The sequence below is a fragment of the Poromitra crassiceps genome (genome assembly GCF_964638095.1).
Source record: "Poromitra crassiceps genome assembly, chromosome: 29".
Lineage (NCBI taxonomy): Eukaryota > Metazoa > Chordata > Actinopteri > Beryciformes > Melamphaidae > Poromitra > Poromitra crassiceps.
In genome coordinates, this window is record NC_139641.1 from 14,646,801 (window position 1) to 14,664,565 (window position 17,765).

Sequence of the window (17,765 nt, forward strand, 5' to 3'; positions counted from 1 at the left end):
ATTTTAATTGACGCTAATGTCTCGGCTAATATTGGACTGAGAATGCTACTCAGCTAGCCGAGAACTAGCTGAGGGCGCTACGTTAATCTCACATTAGACTGAACGTTTATAATCCCCAAATTATAAATTTAACTAAAACACATCGGGATAACGTGGTAAACGTGACACACGTTATTTATTTATGATTGAACCATTGACAGCAGGCTATTTTACAACTAGCAGCTTATACATACCAACGGTCTGTGTGCTCCTGTCAACGGTCTGATCACAAATGAGTCGCTGCTGCACAACATTAAAGAGCACCTACAGCAGCCGCACGTACCTACAATTAACCCTTAAAGAATCCCCGAAATATAATCAAATGAATTTAGGTCCAGAAAGCCTTGACCACACAATTTAAATAGCATTTGTCTCTGTTATCAGAGGAAAAGTGGCTGCAGCAAATCAATAATTATACTAAATGCCCCAAAAGTCTTGACACCCACAGCGTCCCAGGCGAGAATCGAACTCAGGACCTTCTAGCTGTGAGGCGTTATGTATATATGTTATGTTATATATATATGTTGTATATATGTTGGTTGCATGAAGAATAGATATGCAGTAATCGGGGTGCAACTGCTGAGCGGCAGTCGCTGGAGTGCAGATGTTACTCTCCAATACTGGGATAATCAAATGCTAATATAAGCTGATAAAGGTCCATAGGTCTAGATGTGAAAAAACAATGAAATCTCAGTGAAATCACCCATTATTTTAGTTTCCACAAATCAGATAGTGAGTGAATACCATAAGGTTTATTTTCAGATGTGGAGGGAAGTCAGATTTGACCTCAAATCCAAGATGGCTGCAATTTTCACTGAGATTTCATTGTTTTTTCGCATCTAGACTGCATAAAACCAGGTCCAGTCCAAAGACCATTACACTTACACATTTCAAATCTGGGTTAGATCACCAAGGGGACCCTAGACTCTCACCAAGAAACAGTTTGAGATTTGTGAAAATGTTATCCTATCTGTGAAAATGAAAAATTTAAAAACACAGTTTGATTAGGAAATGATTGCATCTTTTTTAAATATGTGGGAACTCATTACAAAAGTAACATGTTACATGTAATATATTACTTTTAGCAGTAACTCAGTAATATAACTTATTACTTATAGGATTTCAGTAATATTATACCAGTTACTTTGTCAAGTAACTCAAGTTACAAATTGAGTTACATTTTATTAAATCAAAGCACATATTTAAAAAAGATACAATCATTTCCTAATCAAACTGTGTTTTTATGCAAATAACCACTACAGATGACAATAACAAAGGAAAAGAATAACATTTAGAATTTTGGATTGTTTACACCGACTTCACGGAAATTATTTTTCGGGATGGTTCCGGGGCAGCGATTCTGCTGCTGATGTTGTTTTGGTAAAAGTAATGCAAAAGTAGTGTAATAAGTAACAAGATACTCTAAACAGAAAGTAATAATGTACAGTAACTTATTACTTTCAAATGAAAGTAACTAGTAATATGTAGTATATTACATTTTGAAAGTAACTTGCCCAACACTGAAGACTTCTCATTGGATGAAAACGCACGGTATTTTCCCCTTTAACAGATTCACATTGTTAGACTTGGCACTGTCAACATGAGTGATTACTGCACAGCATAAGAAAAGACTTGAAGAATTAAAATTGTAATCTTTATTTTCAGTGGGGAAGAAAAGCAAGAAAATGTATAATACAGTATCAGTTGTTACTTAAATGACCAAACACCAGCCATTGTGTGTGCTACAGGTAAAATGAACAGTAGTTTCACACAGACTACTGGAGGTCAAATTAACAGTAGTCTCACACACTCAAGACTACATAGTCAATTAACAGTAGTCTCATACTAAATTTGACTGCAAGTTCCTTGAGTTCACGTTTCTCAAAGGGTGGCAAAAGTGGAATTATTGCTTCAATGAAAATAATAAGTTTTAACTGTTGGCTATCTTTTAGGGGTGCACCGATCGATCGGCAAGCAATCTGTATCGGCCGATATTGACCTCAAATATGCGATCAGCAATTTTTTTATATAATTTTTTTTTTTTAATAAAAAAAAGCCCTATCACTAATCAGGCCTTCCAACGATATAAAATACAATGCCAATTGGTATTATTAAAGGGGAGAAATAATCGACCTAAAATAACGTTTCCAAACTTTCTTTGAGGAGTTTATATATCGGTGATCGGTCGATGATCGGTTGGGCAGATATTTCCCATAGGCGATCGGCAATCGGTGGTAAGAAACATGATCGGTGCACCCCTACGATCTTTAAAAGGCTTTCCTGTTCATTTCCCTTTCTTACATGCATACACGCACAAACCAACATTCACAAACATCACACACACCATCTTACAGTTATTGTAACATTTTTATTGAAAAGGCCATGGAATAAAAATGAAAAACTAGACTTAAAAAAATAGCCTCGTTTGCCATGAACTGTCTCCATAACGAGAGGAGCGCTCATAAACGGGGACAAACTTCCCCTCTCCCCTCTGCCCGGCTGCACCTCTCTCGCTCCCTTGGCTCAGCACAGGAAGTCACAGTCGCCTTAACCCCGCCCCCAACAGGCATCTTGAACAAGCCCAACTGGAAAAAGATCAAATAAATGGTCGCCCAAATCTGCCCCAGGGAGACATCAACTCTCCTGTTTGTCTTTGACCAAAAGCACCGTGTGCTGCCCTCCACTGGAAGCCATCAGTACTGCGCGGTTCTCCAGCTGCTTGCCGGTCATCTTGACGGGGCTCCACTCGTCGTCTTCCTCGCCTGTGGCCAGCTGGTAGTTGGTGCCCATCCCCCAGGCGTACACCGATCCTGGAGTACAATGAGGAACAAACATGGCCGACGCACAATTTGGAAATTCAAACATTAGTCACAGCTACCGTTACACAAAATATAGTAATTTACATCAGACTGTGCAGTAACGTAGGGGATTTGTAATATTTAAATCCACTACTGTGGTCCATCAGAATCAGAATCAGGATCACTTTTATTGCCACAGTATGCAAGTTACATACGAGGAATTTGTCTTAGTGTCTGTATGCAGCCACATCTGTAGCGGTCACATCAATATACAGAGATAAGGAAGTAGGAAGATAACTAAAAACAATCGCAAAGTTGCAAGTGCAATCAAATCGAATCAAATCGAGTCAATTAATTATTATTATTAATAATTATTCATTAGGTTTCTTTCTCACCTTCTCTAGTGACAGCATAGCTGACCGACGCCCCACATGTCACTCGACTGGCCGGCTCCACCCCCGTCACCGGCGTGGGCTCGCTTTTCTCCTCCGCGTCTTGGCCTAAACCCAGGCGACCATACTCCGCTCTGCCCAGGCTATACACCTGTCCTACAAGACAAGAGAACAGGCACCGATTTATTGTTTTCAATTAGGGACGATTCGATATTTAGGTGGGGTAAAATATGATATATACTTTCTTTTAGCTGTGACCAGCAGCTCTATAAGTCACTCTGTTGGTCGGTCCACAAAGAGTTCACAACCACTAGTTCACTGGCTAGGTAAGAGCATTAGCCCTTTTCACTTCCCCTATTCACCCATTTTGTGTCTAAAAGGCAGGAAGTAACACAGGTGCACATTAATGAGGGGTTTCCAACTTCCAATCCATTTGGTGACCCAGTGGTGGTTGCCCTCGTTACGGTTTTGCTTGCACCCGTCTTACTTCCTGCATTTTAGACACAAAATGGGTGAATTGGTCGGGATGTGGAAAAAGGCTAATAGTCTGAACCTGGACTAGATATGGCTCGGCAATGACATCTGTTGGCCGCTTGTTACCTTCGGCATCGAGGCAGACTGTGTGGTGCTGTCCTCCTGAGAATTCAACCCAGGTGGTGGTGGAGTTCTTGAAACACGTTAGTTTCACGGGGAGGAAACACGTGTCGATGCCTTTAGTCCCTGGAAAGATTGAAAAAGAGGTTGGAACTAGGACACAGAGGCAAAAAACAACAACAACCTGCAAAATGTGTGCTACAGTGAGCTCAGGACAGAAAAATGTGCGGGTAAAGCTACGTTCACTCCGACCTATTAAAGTTTTTCGCCGGCATCGAGTTTACATACAAAGTCAATGCAAACGAGCGATTGAGCGTATATTTGCCCGGGAGAAAAATCGCTGGGCGTCCGAGCGGCAGAGACAGAGCGATAGGGAGAAAATTTGCTCGTCGCCCGAGATGAAATATCCCAACTCGAGCGAAATTACGCTGGCATCAGTCGCTCGCTGTTCAACGCTGATTGGCTGCCGTGTGAGAGTGAGTCAAGGATCACACTGGCTTGGAACAAACCGCTGGTTTATTGTGTGGCAACAAACCACATTGACAGCTGATTGACAGGCTGACAGCTGACATGAAGTGAAGTCTGTACTACCTCTTTTGACTCTGATGAAGACGCAGCAGGCGTCGAAACGTTAGTCATTGAATAAAGCAATTTTCCAGTGAATCGTGTGCTCCAGGATCCTCTTTGGTTTGTCCATTGAACCTTTGTCTGTACTACCAGTATAGAGCTTGCATTAGGAGCACGCTGATAGGCTTAGCTTGTAAACAACTACGGTGGCTCGTAGTGGACAAATATCATGACATTGCGTAACGTTATAGCCCCCAGATGTCCGTCAATTATTGTGCCTGTTGACGAGCGATTTAAACACAGCGACAGAGTGATTCCAAAGGGTTGAATCAAGCGACAGAGAGAAAAATAAATATCTCGGTGTGAACACAGCTTAACAAATACCTCAAAGCTAAAAGAAATGCAATCATTATACGCATTCATTACAGGTCAATAGAAAACACTTCCATTAGTACTATCAAAATACACAATCTATTGAAGAGGACAGGAGCACTAGTGTGTCATACTAACCAAGCTGGTTGTAGTTGGAAAGGCCAAATCCGTACAGGTAGCCTTCTTTGGACGCAGCAAAGGTGAAGTATGCTCCACAGAAAGCGTCGACAAAGTGAATCTTTCCTTTGAGTTTGACCACCTGGGGTGTCAGCAACCGGGCTGAAATCAAAGTGCACACACAGTCAGCCACAGTATTATAAACTACACATTAGGGCTGCACGATTAATCGTATTTTCATCGTCATCGCGATATGAAAATGTGCGATGAACACATCGCAAAAGTCACGTGTTATCGCAATTTTTTTTTTTTTTTTTTTTTTTTTTTTTTTTTAACAGTGCACCTGAACGCAACATGCAAGATACCGGCTGAATAAGTGTCCAAATGTTCATGTCATTCTGGCCAATACTCCACTTCTGTTATAACATTTCAGTCTGGAATATGGAATATCTTTCAATAATCGTTATGGCTAAAAGGCTAAAAGTAATCTCATGTGTAAGAAATGACTGTTCTACATTGAAGTAAAAATGTAAATAATTAACTTGTTGGTTTTGGATTTTTTTTAAGCTTCAAGAGTGCATTTTTGTTCGTATGACCCTCAACACAGGCCGGGCCACTTACTGATACGTATGCTTAAATTAACACACTCATATTGCAAAATGAATTTAGGCCCTCACTGTAATACTTCAGAAGTTGAATTTGAAGTTCAGCATTAATACATTTGTCATTTTTTGTCTTAGATTTACCTTTGTGTGTTATTGCAATATAAAACTACATAATTGAGAATCGATTCTAGATTCTGGAATCGAGAATCGTTGGAATCGAGAATCGATTCTGGAATCGGATCGTGACCCCAGGAATCGGAATCGGATCGGATCGTGGCTTAGCCGGATCGGAGCACCCCTACCCATTAATATTTTTGTTTATAGCATTTTTTTATTTATCGCAGGTCATATCGTCATCGCAATATTGAACAGTGTTATCGCACATCGCAGCTTTTCCTCATGTCGTGCAGCCCTACTACACATACACCGTAGACACGAAGGAATTATCTACTGATAATGCTATCATCAATCAGAGTCATGTTCATGTCAAATGCTGTGTTCCATTATTGCTTCATGAGTTGCTGTATTTGGCCTGTAAACGGGGCTCGACGCTTACCATTTTCCCAAGTAGCACATGTGCTACTACTGAGTTGAAAAAGTTAGCAGCACATAAAGAATTTTAGGAGCACAATTAAAATTTGATACAGAACAATATAGCATGTATTCGACATGATTCTATTAATCTCTGATACGTTACAATTAAGTTGAATTCAATTCAAAGTATTATCATGAATGATGCAACATGCATTTCCTACCAGAAGGGCTCAATACAGTTTATTGGCTATTGTTGTTATGTAGTCATGTTTGCCTAACAATATGTCCATACTATCCACTTTTAAAAACTATTTTTTATAAAAATGGCTTTCCATTTGTATTTACAGTTTATTATAATTATTCTATGCTTGTTGGTTGTTTAAAATTGTTTATCCTTATTATAACATTGGTCATTGGTGTGTTTGCCCTGCATGATGCAGACTGCATCCAGTGAAAATCACTGACCAGTCTAGTGACGTTAGATACCGGGAGTTAAGGAAGGACTGTTGAAAACCATAGCTGTGTAACGTTATCAGATAGCTGATATCAGAGAGCGTTAGATGGTCTATCTAATAACAGACAGCATAATGTTAGCCAGATTGTCAACAGGTCGTTTTGAAGACGTTAGTGAGTGGCATGCTAACGCAAACATTAGCTGCTAAATAACTAGCGATGTCATTCATACAAGCCAGCTAACGCTAGGCGCTAGACATAACTAGCGTCTGCTGCAGCGGTAGCTTTGTCTCCCGTGTACAAATCAATCGTCCGACACATTTTAAAGTCGAACTGAACCCGTTCGTCACGTGCATATGAGTCCGTTTCAGACTGAAAACATAGTTTGTCTAAGATGACAGGTTGAGAGACGGGTCATAGTATCATGTCGATGATTTTATTTGACAATTCTGGGGACTGGATTGGGCTTTGGCCAATCCTGGCGTGTTCCGCCTCCAAATCGAGTGGGATTCAGTGTGTTGTGGCGCTCCCCTCGGGAAGAGCCTGGTGACACGAGGTTAGTGGCTGAGTGGAGCTCAGCGAGCCGCAGGCAGCCAGCTGCCTTTGTGTTGCCGAGCGGAGAGTGCAGCACGTCGGCCTGGACTCTCCGAAGTGCGACCCCTGACAACCAAGCTCTCAGATGCGCGCGCCATTATCGCTGCTGTAAATACAATATCCCTGGAATGCGCGTTTTAACGAGTCAGTTACATTTCTTTGCATTCTTAGAGATTATAGTTTTTGTTTTTTGTTCATGTTTCTAACAATTGGCCAAGTTAGTAGTTAGTTTATGGGATAGGAATTCTGCCAGATGACAGGCACTAGGCACCATTTTCTACTTCATTTGGAAGAGAAAATTATCCTGAAATGAAGATTTGATTGACAGCTGTATGTCGTGATATGATTGGTTGAAATGGGGTAGAAATTTGATAGTACTAGGTGACGTCAGCAAACTGTACATTACCGTTATCCATGAAATCTTGAAAAATGAACTTTTGATGTGAAAAAGTGTGAAAAACTAAAGAAATTAGATTGTTGTGATTTTTTTACGCATACATTATTAAATAGGTGCACTGCATACCCAGGTATTTGAACTAAAAGAAAATCAAAGTCATTTTTGGGTTCAGCTCGACTTTAATCATCCCATCTGTTTATGTGACTCTTGCCAGCCAGTAACTGGCTAACACGTATCATTACAGAGTATAGACACTTTTCTGGCTGTCGGTCTTTCATCTAAACAGCCAGCCGACTAGTCTCGCAGTGCCAGCCGTAGATGAAGCTTGATGGCGTCGACAGTGGGTCTGACTACGTGAGACTACCCGCCGACTGACTGAGCCGAGCCAGGGCCCTTCCGGTGACGAGTCGATCACATGCTTTTTTTTCAACGGACACCATTGGTTCTGCGCTGTGCTGCCTTCACTACACACTGACTGCAACAACATTGAAACGGAGCGTGGCATTCAAAATGAATTGAACGAAAGCCATCACAAAATGTTGGCTCCAGAAACATTGCCCCCCGGTGGAGATGTTTATAAATATTGTAAATCAGTTGCATCGAATGGAGCAGCTGACTTATAGTCTTGAGGCTACAAAAAGAAAAGGGGAAACTCTTTGGAGTAAATGGACACTTTTCCTGATCCATAAGGAGTGACTTTTGCAAATATTCTAGCTGATATAACTACATTAGTTGGCCCACGGTAACATTGTATTGTGTAACTGTTGCATCACATCATAGTTTGTGACCTCTCCTGAACTCCTGTTGTTGTTGTTTTGTTTTTGTTTGTCCTGTGTGTATTTTCTCTTGAAAAAAGTACGGTATGTAAAAATAAAGTATAAAAAAAAATGAATTGAACGGTTGAATTCTGTATTCGCACACGTGCCCCTTATTGCGTTTTACAAGTCGCACTGTTCTATTTTTTAGTAGCAAATGCGATCAAAATGATTGCACTGTCGAGTAGGGCTGTGAATCTTCACTGGCCTCACGATTCGATTACGATTCAGAGGGCTACGATTCGATTCGATAACGATTATCGATGCATCTCGATGCATCTTAAATCGATGCATCAATTTTTTCCCCCAATACATGTTTTATTTTTTCTCGCTTTCTTTTTTCTCACTGTGTGGCTACTTTTAAAGTAAAAGTGCATTTAGAATTGCATTGTATTATGATCCATAATTAAAATAAACAACTGCATGTACCGTAAATTCCGGACTATAAGCCGCGGCTTTTTTCCCGTTTTTTGGCCTTTTTTGGCCCCTGCGGCTTATATAACGGTGCGGCTTATCTATGGATTTTTTCAAAAAAAAAAAAAAAAAAAAATCTCTCTTTTTTAGCACTCTTTCTAACTATAAATCCACTTCTGTTTTAATTTCCTCTCTTGCCCTCTTTTCACCACACCGCGGACACTGTGTGCACTGTAAAAAACAACACAGGTGGTGTTGTGTTATGTTGTTTTGTTGAAATGTTAATAAATGGGAGCTTCCTCAAACAGCCATCTCTTTCCCGACAATCCCCTCTGTGCATGAACCCTTACATATGGTAATTAAACATTAAAACACAATAAAAAAAAAAAAAAAAAAAATACCATTAACACATTCAGTGCCACAGCGCTTCAGTAAAATTGTCTGGAGCCTGTGCCAGATTCACTTCCATTCAGTTGAAAACAGCTATAGAATTTTTTCTATTATGGCTATATTAACGGGGCTGGACTTTAATGAAAGATTGAACACTCCTGCTTCTTCCAAAGAAGAAATTTTGTTTCTAGACAGTTCCATTATGAAATTACAGCCTCTCAAAAAAGTGCACTTTCATGGGTTTTCTGTCGTTTTTTTTTTCTTTCCAAGTTATAGCCCCTTTTATGAATACCTTTTGCACTCTAATTTGGAGCACATTCACTGACTCTGGCTGGTGTTTTCTGATGTGGTGGCGTGTGGTGTGGTTTCTGTGCAGCCTGTGTGTGTCACACACCCCTCTCTCCCCCCCCCCCCTCTCCACCTCTGAGCTGCGGGCTCCTCCCACAGCACAGAGTTTGCTTTCTCGACTCGTTTTTGCCCCGGACAGATCCCAGCTTTGCTGCGCGCATCATTTCCTTGATGGGCATCAAGGAAATGATGCGCGCTGGCAAACGCGACTGAACGAAAAGGCTTGGCCCGTTCGGCTTCGGATGCTGCCTTTCTAGGAAATCGTGTGGAGATAGATAGAAGCATGTGAGCGCGGATGCAGCCGAGCCCACTCTCGCTGTAGACGGAGCAATATATAGGCTCTGGCAGAAAGCATGCATCGGTTTCCACGGCTTTCTCCGCTGTCTCCTGTACAAAGTAAAGGATCTGAGGTGGGTGGAGCAGCTCCTGTGACGATGTTTAAGGTGGCGCCGTGTGATCCCTTGAAGGGATTCATGCTCACTGGCTGGGTACGACCTTAAACAGCAGAATTATGGAATAATATGAATTATGATTTTAGGACGTCCACAGACGTCCTTGGCACTGAACGTTACTTTTTTTTAGGACGTGCACAGACGTCCTTGGCACTGAATGTGTTAAAACACCCGCGGCTTATAGTCCGGTGCGGCTTATATATGTAAAAAACAGTCAACTTTGCAGGTGCGGCTTATACACCGGTGCGCCTTATAGTCCGGAATTTACGGTACTTCCATTATATTTTATTTGATAAAAAAAAAGTTTTTTTTTTTTTTTTTAATAATCGATTTTTGACATTTGTGAATCGATGGAGAATCGTGCAGGTCCGCATCGCGATGCATCTTATAATCGATTATTTTTGACACCCCTAGTGTCGATCCCTGGCTGTAAAGTGACTTACAAAGGCCTCTCCTGCCTCCTCCTTGGGTAAAGCGCTCAGCCACCCTGCCCAGCTGACCCTGCTCTCCGTTGCCTGATGTGTAGAGATGTCCTTCCAGTGTCACCATCACAAGGTGGTCGTTGCCTGGTGAAACATTCATAAGCAATGTGACATAAACAGTTAGTGCACAAACAAACAAGAGTACAAAGTAGGGTTGTCAAAAGTAACGATAGTATCGATTAGGGGTGTCACGATATTTCGTCGCACGATATATCGCAATATCGAAACGTCACGATATGCGTATCGTCAGAAAAAAATGATATCGTAAAAAAAAAAAAAAAAAAATTGCTCCTGAATAATAATAGAACAAATTTAGCAGAATCAACACGCATGAGTGAGGGGGTAGACTACTACTGGCATGGCAAAACAGCTCAAGGGGTACATAAGATTACATAAGTTTAGGGACCATTGAGCATGAGTTATTTAAGAAATAGATTGTATACTTTATTTTTCTTTCACCATGCAACAAACATTTAGTTTGTGAGAGTGTGACACATTCTATTGCAAGAGAAGCATTATCTTCCATGTTGTTTTCTAGTTATTATAATAACAATTTCCAAAAACAGCATTTGTTTTGTATTTTGTGTATTTCAAATGAAAGGCTATTTTTCCAGTATTTTCCCAGGGCTCCCTTGAAAAGAGGTTTCGATTTCAACGGGACTCACATGGTTAAATAAATGATAAATAAATACATAAAAATTATTTACTTTTGTTAAAAAAAATATTGTTAAAATATCCTATCGTTATCGTGAACCCAATATCGTGTATCGTATCGTATCGTGAAATTAGTGTATCGTGACACCCCTAGTATCGATAAAAGTCAATACTCAAAATTTGAAACGGATACAATACTCATTTGCAACAGGTATTGATAAGTATCAATACTAAACATTTGAAACGAATACAATACTCATTTGCATCTGTATTAATATCAGCAGTGCTTTCTCTTAATGAAAAATCAAACATACCACTGATTTCTCCCTCCCTGTCATCTTTTTGCTTCAACAAGTTCAAAGTATTCTGATAGGCTGATGACTAGAGCAGGGGTAATATGCTGTGTTATGATAGGCTGATGACTAGAGCAGGTGTGATCTGCTGTGTTATGATAGGCTGATGACTAGAGCAGGTGTAATCTGCTGTGTTATGATAGGCTGATGACTAGAGCAGGTGTAATCTGCTGTGTTCTGATAGGCTGATGACGAGAGCAGGTGTAATCTGCTGTGTCACGTCAAAGTATTTAATGAGTTTTATCAGGCCTAGATTATGGAGAAGCGTGCGTCTGTCCGTCCATCTATCTTTATTTTTTATGCCTCTTGATGTGTTGTCATCCCGCCGTGTGGTATCGAAAATGGTATCGAGTATCGATATTTTCCTGGGTATCGATATCGAAGTAGAAATTCTAGTATCGTGACATCCCTAGTACAAAGTCATAGATGAGCCATCTCGGGGGATCATATCTTACCTGATGCAATCTTCAGAACAGGTTGTGTCATGGGGACTTTGACTGGAAGGTTGGAGGGTTTCATGGGCTCCAGAAGACCAATAACACCATTGCTATCCTAATGAAGAAAAACAAGAGAGCAAATATGTCAATCTTCTTCAAGCCGTACAACAGACCTATTCAACTGGCGGCCCGCAGCCGGATACGGCCCATTTGAATTTTGATGTGGCCCGCCAGAGTTTGATATAAAAAAATATATATATATATATATATATATATATTTATTTCTTTTTTCTTTTTTTTTGGGTGGGGGACAAAGATCTATGACTGGCCCGGGAGAAGCTTTTTTATTTTATTTTTCCTTGTTTGTTACATTACAGTGTTTGATTTTCATCATAATCTGGTTTTCCATAATAATAATAATTAGTTCAGTGTTTATGCCTGTGTTGCTGTCTGTTGTAATGTAAAACGACAAAAGGGAGAGCATGAAAGTGAGTGAGAAAAGGAGAAGATACTGAATAATGACATCACAACAGTCTAATCCTAATGTTAATTTAAAATTAAATATTCTTCTAAATATGGGGGCAGCGTCGAGATTCCATTCCTTACAGCACCCCCTATATAATAATAGTTCCAGCAGCACGGCTGCGAAAATGTGGTGGCGGGTTGTGTCAAGTGTTCATATAATGGCTCAGGGTCCGGCCCCCGGCCCCTTAGGTTTCTGACAATGTGGCCCCCTGAACAATTTAGTTGAATAGCCCTGCCGTACGAGTATGAGATATGAAAGCCTCATGTTTTGGGATTATGAAAACATATAGCAGGCTCTAATACAACCATTTTGTTTACAAATGTGTCCAAATTTGAAATTGTGTGAAAGGATAAATTTTGCTTGGGCACATCAGTGTGCCTACAAATAATTATATTGGCGCAGCTCAACATTGTGGTAATCTACCGCACCGTCTGGTCAGCTTGATGACTTCCTCGATGAGATGGACACCCTTCTCTCAAGTCTTTCCTGAGGATGGTAGGCCACTCAATTCTCCTGGGCGACTTCCAAACATCCAGTCGGTAACCTTGGCAATCTCTGCCTTTCTTGAACTTCTTCTCATCCTTCGACCTTCTACCTCTCTCAATCCCCTCCGACTCACAAAGCAGGGAACGTGCTGGACCTGGTCTTCACCAGATCCTGCTCCACCTCCAACCTCACTGTGACCCCTCTTCCTGTATCCGACCATCACTTTATAACCTTCTCTCTTTCCATCTCGCTCAATCACCCCCGCACTCTAGCACCTCCCATCGCAACCTAAAAACTCTCTCACCTAACTCCCTCTCTTCTGCTGTCCTCTCCTTGCTTCCCTCAGTCGAGCAGTTCTCTCTCTTGTCTGCTGAGGAGGCTTCCACCACTCTTCTATCCTCTCTCTCCTCTGCTCTTGATTCTCTCTGCCCTCTCACCACTAAGCCTGCCTGACCCTCTCCCCCTGCACCTTGGCTGACTGAATCTCTGCAAACTCTTCGAACAGAGCTTCGGGCAGCTGGGAGGAAATGGGAGAAAATCACACCACCTGGAAGATCTCTCTTCCTACCAACTTATCCACTCCAACTTCACCTCTGCTGTCTCAAAAGCAAAAACCTCCTTCTTCATCTCTGAAATCCAGTCCTCCACTTCCAACCCCAGCAAACTATTTTCCACCTTCTCCACCTCCCCCCTCTCTGCTGATGATTTTGTAACCTTCTTTACTAAGAAGGTGGATGACATCAGCTCTCAACTTTAAAAACCTTTATTATCAACATACATTATAATGTAACGTTCGCTCTAGTCTAGCTGCTGTGATCATGAGGATATCCGACTGGTGTCTCTGACTGTTATTGAACCCCGGAACAACATGCACTAGTAGGAACTAACAATCCTATTGTTACAGAGCTTTGTTTCTTCTTCTTTTTGACGGTGTTATCGGGAACACCGGTGTGGTCATGTGTTTATTACCCGGTGGGAAAATGGCCACACCGTGGCACCCCTACTTTGATCCTCTCAGTTAGAGTGTACAGAAGCCATGTCAAGAAGTGATGAAAAATGTGTTATATCATCATCATGTGTATCATCGTCATCACCATCAGTAGTAGTAGTAGTAGTATGTGTTATTGTTCTGTAAATTCTATGCAACTAATTATTGTTTCAATTATGTGTTGGTACTTTCCAAATTTGGATAGAGTATAGAGTAGATCCTCACTATTTCTTCGATGAGAGCCGCACTGGGAGGACAAAGTCAATAGGAGGCCCCTTTTAACGCAAAACACCAAAAGCCACCCCAACCAAGCACATCTGCCTACCATTTTTTTGTGTTTTATTGTTTTCCACACACACACACACACACACACACACACACACACACACACACACACACACACACACACACACACATATATATATATATATATATATATATATATATATATATACCAGTTTCCCCTAGAAAATCTTTCAGGCCTGGAGGGATTTCGAAACATACCCCGACCGCAACGGTGGGGGCCGTCGCTGGCGACGCTAAACTTTTAGCTAACCTGTTCACATCTATGTTCGCAATGGCATCCCGAGTATCATCATACTATTATGGGATGCGATGCGAACCGTTGTATTATGGGATGTGCGTTTCCCAGGCAATGACACACGTTGACACGTTTTGGAACAGCGCTACACGCTGGCACAATACTCATAAAAGCAAAATGCTTATTGCTTTGAATGATTTGGCACCTTCTATTACTGTCAACACCAGTATTGTTGTATTGTAATAATATGCCATAAAAGTTTATTGAAATTTTGGGGGGAGCAGGGAAAAAAAATAAATATATATATATATTTTGCAATTTCTTAGAGCCGCCAACTAAAGCTTCGAGAGCCGCCAGCGTCTCGCGAGCCGCGCAATGAGGAACTAGGGAGTAGAGGATAGAGTATATCCAGAACAAAAAACTGTCATTGGTTTTAAAGCATTGACTATTTTAACAAGACATCTCTTATTATTATTTACTTATTCATTATTTTTGCTAGTGCGCGTGCACACACACACACACACACACACACACAAAACTAACCCTGAAGGAGCCCCAGAGGTACACCGTCCCGTCGTCTGTGAGTGCAGCTGTGTGGCTGTCCCCGGCAGACACCTGCACCACCTTCGACTCCATCAGCACCTTCCCTGGAACCATCTCGGAGCACTCCTCCGACGTGTCCCGACCCAGGGCACCCTCGTCGTTGCAACCAAATGTGTAGACCTACAAAGTGGAAGTACAAGTTTGTCTGGGAACCTCTCTACCCAGTGCCCACAATGGTGGCATCACTGGCATGGAAGTAGTACGAACATTTTATATTTAAAAGAAATATGGCCGTCTGATGATGATCACTTTAGGGATGAAACAATAAACGGTTTAATGATAAACCATGATAAAATGCCCTTACAGTGACCGTACCGTTTCAAATTTTCATTACCATTAAAACCGTATGACTGTGATTATTAAAGCGCTTTGAAAAACACAGTAAATACTGTCCATCATCAACCAAAGTTAGCAACAGTCTCCCAGATGCAGACGTGCAGCCTTGGTGAAATGATTGTGTATAGACCAAATCAGCGGGGATGTTTACATTTACTTCCGGTTACCCCTGGTTCCGGTTACCTCCGCACAAACTGATGTGTTGAAGACAAAAACAGACAAAGAAGACAAAAATGGTTTGTTCGTGTTGTGTTGTTGGGTGTCCAGTGACCATAAAGAGCGGGTCAAGATTTGGATTATTCTAAATTCCCTCTGCAAAGAGCAAACATGAGCAAAGAGAACTCTGGAACTCAAAGAGAACTCTCGACGGCACAGGCTACTACAGCTACAACATCCGGGTTCTGAGCTGTATCCGAGCGGCGTCAGTAGCCTCTGTCTGTAACGTAACGTTAACGAGTCTGCAAAAAAACAGCGAGTTTGACAGTTGTAAACAAACGTTATTAGCTAGCTAACACTACATAAAACAAACACAGAAGAAAGGCTAGATACGTCGGACAAGCATGTTTACCACCCGTTTGAACATTTAAATTGAAAGTAGTCGGCCGAAAACAACGAGAGTTTGACAGCATTTATTTGACAACACGCAAATTTAAACCTGGCGCCTTCCCGAAGTGGTACGCGGAAGTAATGTTGTTTACATGGTGACGTCACGGTGATTTGGTCTATTGTGTAAATACTTTTTGAACATTTTCAACACATTTTAACAATACCACTGATAACCGTGATCATTTTGGTCACTATAATTGTGATGTGAAATGTTCATATGGTTTCATCTCTAGATCACTTACACTGCCAGTGTCACTGAGGCAGACGGTGTGCATGCCCCCGGCGATCACTTGCACAATGGCTTCGGGTAGGGTCACCAGGGCTGGCTTCTTCCTCATCATGATGTCGTCCCCCAGACCCAGCTGTCCAACATCACCCTGGCCCAGCACCAGAACCTGACCCGCCTCCTTCCCGTGACTCCTGTGGGACACTAGAACGCGAGAGCACGCCACATTGATTTCATTTAAATCTAAGCAATGGCAAATCTCCATGTATTTACGGAGAGATCACACAACAAGCTTGATCAATGACTTACTGATATAATAACTACTTTATTTTTCATTCCTGCTGGGGTCAAATGTACAACCTTACCTTTCAGTTTCTTTTGGTCTTTATCATCTTCCAATTTAACCTCAGACTTCCTCTTGCCGGCGGTCTTTTTAGCAGGCATGATGACAGCAACAGACTTTGGGCAAAACACAAGAGTAGACTGGTGTGAAATTTGAATATCCTACGATGGAATAAAACCACTGAGGCTGGTTCAGATATTTAGTAGAGATATTAGTTCAACAAATATTTTTGTTTGTCCATTTGAGTCATCCGATTTGACACTATAGGCTACATGCACAACTTTTTTTTACTTCCTGAAATAAGTACAGCTTCTTTATTTCCTGTCCTACACTATTGGATGAACTGATTAATCAGGTGATCATTGTTGTGACTGCAGCACACGCCTGACATGAATCAGTTCATCCAATAGTGATGACAGGAAACAAAGAAGCTGTACTTATTTCAGGAAGTAGTGGAGTTGTGCATGTAGCCCATTAGGCAATGCATCATTAGAAGTAAAAGCCTGCTTATGACAGTGCGTAATTATGGGCAACATCGCCAACAAACACCATCCACGAATTTTACGTGGCGATCACAATACTCCCATCTAGAAATAGCCATGATAACAGTCACTATGAAAACAATTAATTGCAAAAAGAGCACTTTATGCCAAGTATCAGTAACGTCACACGACTCTTTCATAAAAAGCGATTTCATTATCACAGTCAGTCAACAACAGCAGCTGTCAGGGGCATTTCAATGACTGGCGCAGTGTCAGTATCTCCACTGTACAGCTATGTCAGTTCAAAATACACGAACGAACATTAGCGGCATGTCGCCAAGTTGTCGTTGGTTGCATGCATAGCTATGTTAGCTAGTTAAGCTAAGCTTAGAAATACATGGAAATCTTGACCACAGGTTGAGCTTGACACAAGTTCAATGGGTTACTAACGTTAACTATACAGCGGCCATGCACCCTGCTAAGTTCACTAAAACGAAATACCCACCATGTAGCAAATGTTAGCTAGCTAGCTAGCTTTAAGCTGCTAGTCCATAACATTACGTTAACGTGAGGAGCTAGCTAGCCAAAGCTAACTTAGCCGACAGCGTTAGCATGTCATTTGAGAATGAATGGAAAATATACTAACATAAGTTAATGAATTGAACAAATACACACCGTTTAATGCCTTTGCTATGACTTATTTTCACATATAAGATAGTTCAGGAGCACTGTAATTTTACTAACCTGAAAGGTTTAGAAGTTTGTGTGCGGTTCTTCTCCACACTCTCAAACCTGGATGCTTGCTTGACGCTTTGGCTGGC

At 41.3% G+C, this 17,765-nt stretch overlaps 1 protein-coding gene across 1 annotated transcript; it reads right to left on the bottom strand.

Annotated features, from left to right (window-relative positions):
- Positions 1 to 1,679: 1,679 nt before the first annotated feature.
- Positions 1,680 to 17,765, bottom strand: LOC310799895 (regulator of chromosome condensation-like). The gene is made up of 10 exons (XM_083662503.1): positions 17,689 to 17,765; positions 16,485 to 16,578; positions 16,136 to 16,323; positions 14,892 to 15,071; positions 11,826 to 11,922; positions 10,325 to 10,447; positions 4,901 to 5,041; positions 3,830 to 3,949; positions 3,233 to 3,385; positions 1,680 to 2,849 (listed from the first exon to the last, which is right to left on the bottom strand). Exons 2-10 carry the CDS (start codon positions 16,561 to 16,563, stop codon positions 2,674 to 2,676), a joined length of 1,257 nt encoding a protein of 418 aa, XP_083518629.1. The 5' UTR covers positions 16,564 to 16,578; positions 17,689 to 17,765; the 3' UTR covers positions 1,680 to 2,673.